This window comes from Pleuronectes platessa, chromosome 5, assembly GCF_947347685.1.
Source record: "Pleuronectes platessa chromosome 5, fPlePla1.1, whole genome shotgun sequence".
In the NCBI taxonomy this organism is placed as follows: domain Eukaryota; kingdom Metazoa; phylum Chordata; class Actinopteri; order Pleuronectiformes; family Pleuronectidae; genus Pleuronectes; species Pleuronectes platessa.
The window spans coordinates 11716431-11728895 of NC_070630.1; the positions used below are offsets into that span (position 1 = coordinate 11716431).

At 44.3% G+C, this 12465-nt stretch overlaps 1 protein-coding gene across 1 annotated transcript in view; it reads left to right on the plus strand.

The window, feature by feature from the left end:
• Nucleotides 1-12465, plus strand: part of npas1 (neuronal PAS domain protein 1) — a 74488-nt gene that overhangs the window by 51939 nt on the left and 10084 nt on the right. Inside the window, exons 7-8 of the mRNA XM_053423636.1 lie at nucleotides 7676-7743; nucleotides 9615-9704. Coding sequence (XP_053279611.1) covers nucleotides 7676-7743; nucleotides 9615-9704 — 158 coding nt within the window. The remainder of the gene's footprint in view (nucleotides 1-7675; nucleotides 7744-9614; nucleotides 9705-12465) is intronic.

Here is a 12465-nt window from a genome sequence, read left to right on the forward strand (position 1 = left end):
GAGCGTAGGGGAGGGGCCGGTGTGGCTTTTGTCTGCTTCCCACGTTTCAAAGCCAGTCTTGAAAAATGAATAGACAGAGGAAAATCAATTGCATGACCTTCACAGAGAGAAAGAGAGAGATTGAGAAACCAGGAGAGGGGGGGAAGAAGTAGGAGGAGAGAGAGAGGGAGAGAGAGAGATAGATTATGGAAGGACGAAAAGGAAGGGCTGAAAGAAGGAAAAGTAAAATGACCCACGATGGTCATTCCCATTTGGTGTGTGCGTGCGCGCCTATTTGCACAGTGCATTCAGGGACTGAACTCCTTTGTTTGAAATCATTTATATTTCAAAACCTCTCTATATTGAGTACATTTTGCTTTGAAGGACAGTTTTGTTTTATCTATTCACTCCCAGTCGGTTATATTTTGACCAAATCCGTCATTTTGGATCTTTGGCTATCGCTTCTACGGGTTGTGAGAAGATTGTACTGGCCACATTAATCACTGACGTTTGAGAGCAACACGTAACTTTGCTCAAAGCAGTCTGACAGGGCAAGAAACACAGTTCAGCAAGATTTACCAAACGACAACTTGGAGGGAGTGAGTGCAATGTTGGTAAAAATGTCCCGAACAATGTCTGGAGTAACAAACAGACCCTCTGGAAAACTTCAGGAGAATGTCTGGGGTTCAGTACCTTTCTTTTTATAATGCAATATTTTTTTCAAGAGATACTTAATACCCAGATAAAAAGCTGTGATTTCACTGCTTCCTCATCTCTGCTCTCTAGAAGTGCTCCGTTTCACTGGGTGACCACACCCAACAGTGATGTCATGGTGTGCTGATGATAGACTTAATATAAAGGTGGACGACAGGACGGCTCCTCCCAAGTGAAGCCAGAGCATCTCCATTGTCAACTGGTGGATGACATGGACAAAGTCAGAGTACACATCAAATACAATGTTCTTAAAGATGTTTCTCTAATAACAATGATGTTTGTTCAAGTGAGTTTGGTTTTAGTTACGGGTTGAGATGTCATGATTGACAGCTGAGACCGTCTCACGATTGGTCGGGCAGGTGTACCATCCAGGCTTCTATAAAGTGGCTTCATCCCTGATCAGTAGTGTGCAGAACTACAGTGGATAGTGTGAGGAAGAGGAGACGAGTCATCCATCAAATGTCTAGCCTCTGGCAAATTCTTCTTTAAAACCTGTTTAATCATCTAACTGCTTGTGTTTGAGGCAAGATTCTGTATATACAGAGAGGGACCGTTTTTCTTTACCTTTATATATAATCCAGTCAATTATAATCAATAATACACCATACTTACACACTGCCTAACTTTGTGAGTGACTTGTTATGAAACTGGATATAAACAAGCTCAAGTTATCATTTCATCCACCGTGTAAACTTCACGTTTCTACAGTTTGGGAAATTTTAAATGAAGCTGTTTCTCTTTTATTATTGAAGAAAATTAGCAAAGAAAATTTATATCAAAACAAAATAGTTCTTGGTTGCGTAAGTTCTTTTTCCACCAGTGTGGAGCGACTGGGCCTTTAGCAGGTGCAGTGCAGCAGCTGGAGACCCTTCAGTCTTTATAAGGTACAGTACAATGACAAGTCAGTGCCAGCAACAGGGCCAGCTGAAGTGTTTTACTGTCTGTGTGAGTGAGGTCAAACACACCTCTCTCCTCCACAGCACTGACATTGACTTTCCTTCTGCCTTCACTCGCTCAATCTCTCTCTCCCCCTCTTCTTCTTCTTTCTTTCATTGCCACCTCCCTCCTGTCTCCCCCACCTCCCTCGCGCTCTCCCTGCGTCTGCCTCCCCTTTAATTCACAGCGTTTAAAGCGGCCCGGGCTTTTAAGGGAAGTTAATTGCACTCAAATTATGTTCGACCGCGAAAGGAGTGAGGGAGCGATGGAGGGGAGACAGAGGGAGATGGAGGAGAGATGGAAGGAAAGGGGGGAGGGATGGATGGATGTCAGCGTGAGAAGATAATTGCGCCAAAGAAGGACGCCGCGATTAGGGTCACTCTCTCTCTCTCTCTGTGAACAGCTGAGACGTCACATGTGGATGGTAGTAAACAAGATGATGGTAGTAAACAAGTTGGCAGGTGATGCGGCGGTTGTCCTGAAACTATGACGAGGGAGCTCGATGGGTAAGACGACAGAGAGAAGTGCTGAGTCTCTTCTGACAGTACACACCGAATCACAGCCGCTACGCCTTCACCGAAAACGGAGATCTTAACCTGTCACCTCCGTTGTCGCACGCCAAAACACCTGCCGCCTGCTTCCCTCACGAGACTTAAAATGTTTTTATTTTGATTTCTTGTGTGTGCCCCTTCTTTTTTGTGATGTGGGGATTTACAGCCCGGTTTGGGCTGATGACGTGTCCCCCTTTTCTCGTCCGCTATTGATGGAGGGTGGTGGTCCCTCCCAGTCCGCTACGAAGACAAAGATGGCGGCTGTTGAGGTTGAGAGGCGTCCGTTTGTCTCGATTTTTGACCGACACTGACATATACACTCAAAATGCCACGTGTGAGGGTGGACGTGGACGTATGCAAATTGAGACACAGCAATAGAGTAGGGGGGGACTGAAAGAGAGAGAGAGAGAGAGAGAGAGAGAGAGGGAGGGGTTCACTGTGTCTGTTATCTGTTTGGTTCCCATGGCAACGTCTTAACCTGGTTAAAAAGGTTGACACTGTGGGGGAGGAAACGAAGATGGTGTGTGTGTGTGTGTGTGTGTGTGTGTCTGCATGAAGGTTGGGGAATATTCGGCAGTGTGTTCATGTATGTGCGGCCATTACTCATGGACTTAAGTGGGACTAAATTATGTATTAGACAGAGGTATAATGAAAATCATTCAAATGAAATTTCTATCTTTTCTTCTGGTGGAGAGCGGGGGAAACCCGGGGAATTGACCTGCGAGTCAGACTCTAATTAACGTGTCCGATCGCGCCCCGTCCCATTCTGTCTCCTATTCCCTCAATGAAATTAAACCTCACAGCAGCAAACTCATGGGAAGCTAATGAAATGAGAGTGTGACAGAAAGGAGCAATCCAAGTACTCGAGTGCGCACACAGGTCTGCGTGTAGGTCTGTACGCAGCACACGCATGTGCATGTGCACGGACTCAACAGTGCAAAGGGTGATTACATATTCACATCCACCATCTCCACTGCTTCTATGATCCTGTACTCAGTAGAGATTTTGGAACATGGAATAAGTCATCAGAAAATCAGACAGGCTTGTAAACAATCAATGGTTTATTCAGACTATTCAATCCACTTCATGTTCAGGTAATTGATAATAATCCTGTTTTCCCACAGCAGCAGTCTCCAGTACTGCTACATTTGTCCAACTAACAAATAATATGTACAATACAGACCATGCGTATTTGGACACACACACATGTAGAAACAACATGTAACACTGTGAGTGAACTAACACTCAGGTGTCCAAGCAGCATTTAGCAGCCATGTGTCCACTGACTTTTAAACACCTGAACTTTTGCTTCTTGTGTTACAAGGGCAATTTCTTTCTATAATGATGTAAACCTACTCAAATTACAACTTCAACTTAAATGGGCCATTGTTGAGCCATTATTTTCTTTCAAATTGAATGTGCTGAAGAGCAGAGCCTGAAGAACAAAGAATGTGTGCCTATCCAGATCTAGACTGTATATCTCAATATTTTACTTTTAATGAATGAAGGTACTAACTGTGTATTTACAAACGTTTTGGGAAAAATATGTCCCCTGTTTTACAATTTACCCCAAAGGTACCCAGTGGGCTTAGTTTGTATCATACATGCGCAGAACGGCACACGTATGCAGGATGGCACAAAGACTCTGAAATGCTCATTTCGCCAGTATCACACCATTATACTGATCAACAGTTGCTTGTGTTATTGTGCAATGACGTTTGTCAATATATCAAAGTACAAAGTACAAAGATACTCTAAATCTGACCTTTTCTGTTGAGACTGATGGTATCGCAGCACTAAACTTACAATTATGCTTTTGCACAGGAATTAGGACTAAAACTCAACACAATTAAGAATGCAATGTTTTCATTTGGGCAGATGAGGGATTAATACCAATGCTGTTTGAAGTCCATAGACATTTGGATAATCTGGCGACACTGTCAGTTTATCAACTTCTGTTAAATCTTATTAATACTCAGGTTCCTGCTCCTGATTGACCTAATTGTTGTTGCAATGATGCTGTAGTGAAGATGTAGTTATTATCTCTAATAGGAACAAAGGGTAAAACTATATAAACTATCAATGATACATTTTCCCTCATTAAATTAATTTATAATTAGGTATTTTTCTACACAAGTGAAAATATCTGAATATAAAAACAAAATCAAGCAACGTCAACAAACTCACACACAAAACACACACGTAAAAGTAGGGGTTGAAACCACCATCACAGAAGGATCTTTGTTCTCGAGTGATATACCAACACCACTGTGAGACTCTCTTTCTTCACATGTGCACACGTTTGTGCATGTGTGCCCCCACACACACACAAAGCCGGTGTTTTGGTTTCCTGGCCGCCCTATTGTACCCTGGCAGTCTTTAATAAATGGTCCTCTGTGTATTTGTGCTTGTGTATGTGTATGTGTGTGTGTGTGTGTGTGTGTGTGTGTGTGTGTGTGTGTGTGTGTGTGTGCACGCAGACTCATCCGTCAGCCCTCCTGGCCTCATGTCACATCCTTCGCCCCGCTGACACTACTCAGCACTACTGATCACCCACCATCACCTTCACACCTCCAGGGATCTGCGGCACGAAACCCAGGACACACACACACACACACACTCTCCTTCAATGTGTTGCTTTTCGTTCGTGCGGCAATCCCAAAATGACATCAGTTTTGTAGGTGTGTGCACGTGTGGATGTGTGTTTACTTTCATTGATTCTCATATGGTCATGATGGGGGTTGCTTCCTCCAGACTCCCCAGTGATGCAGCTCCATCCCGGCCCTGGGAGGGACCCTGACAGGCAGGCAGGGAGCGAGAGGGGCTCCCCATCCCCCTCCAGCCAGGGACTGGCGAGGCTGAAGGGTCCCAGCACCAGACCCCCTTTCATAGCCCTGAATGGACTTGCCTTATTTATATTCACACTCTGTCACACAGGGGGACCCCAATCTCACAATGCCACTGTGGCTTTGTCCGGCAACTCTGTATTTATGTGTGTTTGTGTGTTTGCGTTTGTGTGTGTGTGTGTGTGCGAGAGAGGGAGAGAGAGAGCTTGTGTGTGTGTGTGTGTGTGTGTGAGTGTGGGTATTTGTGTTATTTAATCGTGGGGCATGTTGCAGCTGTGTAGTCTGTACATGAGAATGCATTGCTGTGTGTATTCCTAAAGTGCGTGCGTGCGTGTGTGTGTGTATTTGCCGGTGTGTGTGTTTTGCTCTAATGGAATGCCTCCCTCTTATATTCACCAAACCCACATCACAGGCAGGCAGCTGGACAGTGTGTGTGTGTGTGTGTGTGTATGTATGTGTGTGTTTGCATGTGTGTGTGTTCCGACCCTCCCTCTGTGTTCAGTTGTAACCCAGAGCAGCGCTTTCATTTTCCTGTCATAACGTGTATTGATTTCCCTCAGCCTTGCAGCAACACACACACTTAGAGATATCCGAGGATCCTCTCTGTCACACACGCAGACTCACACACATGTACACGTTCATAATATTCACCTGCAACCACACACACACACACACACACACACACTCCGTATATGCAACCACACGTACACAGAGTTTGTCTCTGCCGGAGCGGGGACATTGTACTCAGCAGCAGTCCTGGTGGAGTGAGATCACATATGGCGCACACTTTTCCAATCACACACTCGCAGGTGCACACGCGAGCCATCACATCCTCTTTTTGACATAAAACAGTAAATACGGCTGATTGCTAAATTAATCTTCCACGTCGCTGCAGCCCGGCGTGCCCGCGCTCGCCTCGGAGAAAGTGATCACTCTCGCCTTCCTTAGTGTTTTCTCATTTTCCCCAGCCGTACCCTCTCTGCTCCTCTCGTACCTATCTGCACCCCCCCCCCCCCCCCCCCCCCCTCTCCTCCTCCTCTAACCACCTCCAACTCTATTTGGATTGTAATTGCCTTGGTAAACAGCACCACTTTGGCACTGAAGCAGCTCTGATAGCTTGTGTTTGGGATGCATTAAGAGTGGCGATGCAGACACCATCAGTGTGTGTGTGCATGTGTGTGTTTGTTTGCGTGTATGGCGGCAGTTTTGAGTGGTGTGTGTCACATGGCACCCGTCCTTATGCTCAGTTGTTTTAGAGACACAACCGCTCCGGTCGATTCTTCTGTTTATCAGACAATGATTGGTTCAACTTTCACGTTTCGGTTAAGTTCAGATTTAAAGACGTCACAGAGACGCAGCATTATTCCAGACCCCTCCAAGTCTGATTTACAGATTATTGTGAATAATGGATAATCTTACAAAGTTTTGTTAACATCCAAGTTTATTAATATAACTTCATCTCCCTGCAGGTCACTGTATATGTCCAAAAAGTTACAGTACGCAGCTCTTTTGAGCTTGTTCAACTCATGTCAACTTTAGAAACCTTTAAGTTTACAAAGATACAGAACACATGGATTTCCATCCTGTGATTTTTCTTACTTTATTTTATACCGATATAAATGAAAGGATTCAAAGGAGTCGAACAAGTATTTCTTGTGGCATTTTGTGCTTCTGCATTTTGTGATATGTGACAATCGACAGATGGCCGACAATCAGAGGAGAGAGAGGTGGAGAACAACAAACAACACAATCCACAGAGGGGATTTGAACCAGGCCAAAGCCCTTTTACATTTTAGTTTGTAACTTAGGAACAATCCCTCACAGATCTGTCTAACAGTGAGGGGGACTAAGAGGCTTCCACAAACCCTGCTACTTTGAAAGAAACTACCTGAAGTTGCTATTAAAATCAGAATTTTTAAATGTCACACATTTCAAACATGGAAGATATTTTGACTTATCACAGTGGAGCTGTTTTCAGACGTGAAGTCCAGCGAGAGTTTGTCTTTCACATATGAAGAAAGCAGCAGGTGATTGTCCGGATCAGACGGGCTCAGCACAACAGGGTAATTCAGGCGTGGGGGGGGCGTCTGGGTGGAGCCTGATGGAGGCAGGACATAACGGAGACATTCTGCTGTGGAAATCAAATGTTTTTGTTTGCAGCACTTCAACACCGGCGTCTGGTCTTATCGACAAAGGCTTTGCAATCTCATTGTCTTTTCCAAGTTCACATTCTCATCAGCATCTTTTTCTTATATGAAACCTGTTTTTCATCTCGAGATATTTGTATTCTTTTTTTTTTTCATTTTTACATCTGTCATTGATATCCTCTGGTCATATTCACTTGGTGACTGGCACGGAAAGTTCCCAAAAATGTCCGGGAGCGACTGACTCGGACATAGTGCTTCCACGCACACAGGCCCTCTGCGGAATTTCATGAAAGACGCAAAGAAAACAAAAGATGAAAAAAATAAAATGAATGATGGCTGAATTCCACTTTTTCAACTCACTGGGACGCCTCAGTAGAACTCAACCAATAGTACACCTTTACATTTCCTGATATTAAAAGTCAGAATGTCTGCTGTTTAATACTGTTTTTAAATTAAATATCATTCAATGTCTGAAGTGTGTTTCTCTTCTGTTCCTCCGCAGTCCGACGATCGGCTCTTTCTCTGGCGACGGACATGTTTGAGCAGCACCTCGGGGCACATCTCCTGCAGGTAGTGACCTCAGCCTCCACACCATTCCTCCTTTTTAACAGCTACACTGATACCATGTCACTACATGGGCTTTATATTAGGTATTTTCACCTAATTGATTCATTTTGTGGGTTTTAGAGGAAACATCTGCATTTATCAGATTGTCCAGTGAGTTTTTTAATGGTTTATGTAGCTTGAGACTTAGAAACACTTCTGTTTATGTGAAAGGTCAAAGTATGGAAACTTTAGCTTGTCAGATTTTATCACAATTCGGTTGGATCAAGTATTTTTTCCGGACAGAAGCACATTTGTCAAGTGACGGTGTTGTGTTACATTTTGTCGAGGTCTGAGTGAGATTTCATCAGCTTCACACCCTCAATCTGAGAGTTATACTTCCAGTCAAACTCCAAACACGGGCACACACACACACACACACACACACACACACACACACACACACACACACCATATAGAGCTCAGATGCTCGGACGATATTGTCGGCTGCCAAAGAATGCCTCCCCTTTTGCACTGACAGATGAATGGAGCCTGAGGGGGGATTCTGGGGCAGGAGGGCTGCAGGGATGACGAAATGCGGGATGTAGAGACAAAGACTGAGAGGAAGTGTGAAGAAGGTAACTCTGCAGATTGTACTTTAGACCAGGAGCAGGCTGAGGGAGAGGGAGTGTGGGGGGGGGGGAGGGAGCAGCCAGAGGAGAGAGGGATAAAGACAAAAGTTGGAGGGATTAAGTAGGAAACGGGAAGGAGACAGCTAGAGACACACACACAAAAAAAAAGAGGAGGGAATAGCGGCTGAGAATTCAAGACGTGAGAGGGGTTTGTGGTGAAACAAAGAAACGCTACATACGTCTGCTCTCCTCCGGCATTTTAAAGGAGGTGGGCAGGCTTAGGGAACGGCGCTGATAGAAATCAAATTAACGCTCCAGAAAAACTGTATGATTCTTCCCCTCCCAGCCGTCCTCCTGCCGTAATAGCCTGATAATTGCACTTTAGTTCTCCGACATTCAGGCGGCTGGTTTCTCTTCGCCGCGACACACGACGCCCCGCACCCAGGCCACACATTTGCATACTGGATGTGTCAGTTGCATAAATTACCGCCGCCACTTTAAGCGCCGGGCCGCCAAAATAGCAATCATTCTTCTAGAGCGAAGTGACACCAGGTCTGTGTGTACGCGTGTGTGCGTCTGTGTGAGTGAGAGAGTCTGTGTCGGCTCACTCCAGGACGCTTGTTATGACGATTAATATTATTCTCTGAAGCAGTCCTCTCTAATGGGCTGGCTGTATACCTTTCACTTCTCATTAGAGTCACTGCAGACTGTGATGACTCCTGTTCTGTCTGTGTCTGTACCGGTGTCTGGGTGTGTGTTTACAAGCATGACTGTGTGTGTGTGTGTGTGTGTGTGTGTGTGTGTGTGTGTGTGTGTGTGTGTGTGTGTGTGTGTGTGCGAAGATGCAGGCCGAAGCTTTGACTGAGTTTATTCCCGTTGGTTGAAACAGCTCTGGCCTATAAGCTCTATTTACACATGTATGTTTGTGTATGTGCGTGTCTAAATGTCTGGTTGTGTGTGTGTGGGTTTGTGTGTGTGTACGTCTGTATGTATGTGTGTGTGTGTATTTTTTTGAATTAAGAGGCAGAGGGGTGACAGGTTGTTTGTTCTCCAGCTCATTGTAATTTGTTCGATACACACTAATTGCTCTAATTTGTCTGTCTTGTTTCTGTTTGCCTTTATGTGTATGCATGTGTGTGTGTGTGTGTGTGTGTGTGTGTGTGTGTGTGTGTGTGTGTGTGTGTGTGTGTGTGTGTGTGTGTGTGTGTGTGTGTGTGTGTGTGTGTGTGTGTGTGTGTGTGTGTGTGTTTCTTTTTATGTGCACAGTCTCTGGATGGCTTTGTGTTCGTGGTCAGTCAGGAGGGACGGTTCCTCTACATCTCAGAGACAGTTTCTATCTACCTGGGACTCTCACAGGTAAGACAGCCTCATCACTTGCACACACACACACACACACACACACACACATACACACTAGAATAATCCTTTGTATACAAGTGCATCTGCACACATATGCCTATCTGCTGCTTGCGCTTTCATATCCCGTCCCACGAGTGTGCGTGCGTGTGTGTGTGTGTGTGTGTGTGTGTGAATATCTTTGACTGCACTCTTCGCGCTCATCTCTGGAGTGTAACTCTCCTGGGGCCGATGCCGCTCTCTCTCTGCCGCTCTCCGCCGCCCTCTCTCGCTCTCCAGGTGCTCACCTCTGTTGATTGCCTGTGGCCTCTTGTACTGTGAATGTTAAGTCCTGCCATTTTGCCCAGATGCATAAATAATAACAGTAATTACTGGTCCAGCAATCAAAGTGTCGCCCCAGCGCACTGGGCCTGTCTGGGGGAACAAATCGATAGGCATCTTAAAAGCCACATTGATTGTAGGGAGGGGGAAAAACACCAAGGGGGATGGGAAGATAGATAGAGACAGCCGGGGAGAGAAAGAGAGGGGGAGGAAAGGAGGAGAGGTGTGATAAGAGAGAGATGTTTCCAAGTAAGAAGAATCGGTACAGCATGAGAGAGAGAAGTTAGTGCTACAATAACAAAACTAATTTAGTATTTTTCAACACGCACGTTTGCTGTAATTGGGGGTCGACTCTGGGAAGCTTCAAAGGCTAAGTGTTAACAGTTTGAATCCCTTAGTATAACACTCTTGTGCCATATGTACATTAAAAAAGCAGATGGTTACAGTAAACATTCCCTCGTCTGTGTTGCATATGAAGTGATACTATTAATATTGCTTTTTTTCTAGTTTGTTTCTAGTAGCTCGTCCCTCACATGACCGCACTGTAAGAAAGTGGTAGGGAACCTTCTTCCTATCCCTCGCCCTAAACTAGTATTAAAGAGCGATTACCTATTTTGAACCAAAATTCACACACTTGCCCAAATATGCCAATTTCTCTCATCAAGATAATTCTTTTGAAATGAGCGGAATTGCCAAACAACTTCCGATCTCACAATCTTAAAGAAAGTGGGAGGTGGGAAATCTGAATCACCACCATCATTTTATGGTTTCTTCCCTGACCCATAATGCATCCTTCCACCATGTGTCATAATAATTTGTTCAGTAGTTAATCTAGGGATAATCGTTATGAACAGTCTGGAAAACATTCCCTCCACGGTACAGGTAATAATAGTGTATGACTAACGTCTTTCATTCAAAGTCTGGAATTGCAGCTGTTTGACAAGGCGTCTGATGTCAGATCTCCTCTCACCGTGATGATGATAATGACAAATCCTCACTTTTGGTCGAGTTAAACATGGTTTTCAAAGACTCATTCCTCCCTCACATCCCACTCTGCAGTGAGTCCAGGCACATAGATGACTGTTTAGGTGGCATTTCCTATGTTTATTGTTTGATCACACTCCAGAATGAAAAGCTGGAGATTTCATGTGGTGTGCATCAGTGTTGTTTTTATATCTTGTTGCATATGGCTCTTTGAGAGAATTTGACATTTAAGAACAATTTGATTCTGTCTGCTTCTTGCAGCTTTGCAGCTTTTAAATCAGTCAGAATGTGGTCTGGTGAAAGCTGCACCAGCTCCACTGAAGAGCTTTAACTCAACCCAACAGCATTTGCTCTTAGGACTCTGTGTAGCTGCTTGGCTCCAGTTGTACTGATGCTCGAGATTTCATCACTTCAAGCCCGTCCTTGCAAAACTGACCCGTTGACTTAAGATGTGACATTCTGCAGCTGCTTTCTTTTCCTGAAAGTTGCTATGATGCTAGTTGCTTCTCATTTCCTTCAGCCTGACCGTGACCTGACAGGCACACAGCCAGAAGCGACCACCCTGAAGGACTTCATTAGACCTTTCTTGTGGAAAAAATAATTGCTGTCATGAGATTTTTTTTAATTATGAGTTGTCGTTTTTTTGTATATTCATGAATTATCTCGTAGAGTACACAAGCCCGAGGACAAATAGGTCCCCCACCCCTGCTGGATGAGATGGGGAACAAAATACACAACACGTTTAGAGTAAAAATGCCTTTTGATGAAGAGCAGACCCATTGGTTATCTTCCAAAGTTACTCTTTTTACTATGAAACGACTCTAATGTGATGTGTGTATTCACTGTAATATGGGCAGTGCTTTCTCTCCGAGCCGTGTCAGAGGGATTCCTCCTGGCAGCAAGGAGGTGGTTTGTTTCCAGGACGTGACACAGACGTCCTGTGGAGACAAGAACCAACTTGTGAACTTAAATTGTTCAACTCCTGAGGCCTCATTATATTTGTAGTTGAACTTCAGAATACCTTTTTGCATAAAATAATAGATTTTGATCAGGAGTCACCTTATATACTTTACATTGTGTTGTCTCATTACTTGATGCTGTTGTGCGCAATCATTTGACACTTTTTCAATCACAGCAATTCAGAGCAGCAATCATTTTGAGCAGGTTTGCAGTGGAGATGTCTTTTAGATGAACATTACAATTGAAAAGGAAATGGTGGAAAAACAGGATGACAATTTTTTTAAATGGTGTTAATCACATTCCTACAGCCTTACAAGCACAAGATTTCAGCCACATTGATCAATCATCAAAACATCATATGAGGGAATATCTGTAGTTGGAATATTGTTCATCCCTCGAGGAGCGTTTCAGAGACTTGATGAATCAATGGCAGGACTCACCTTATCTAAGCCACTCTAAGATGGTCATACCTTTAATTTGTCTCCTGTCTGCACTT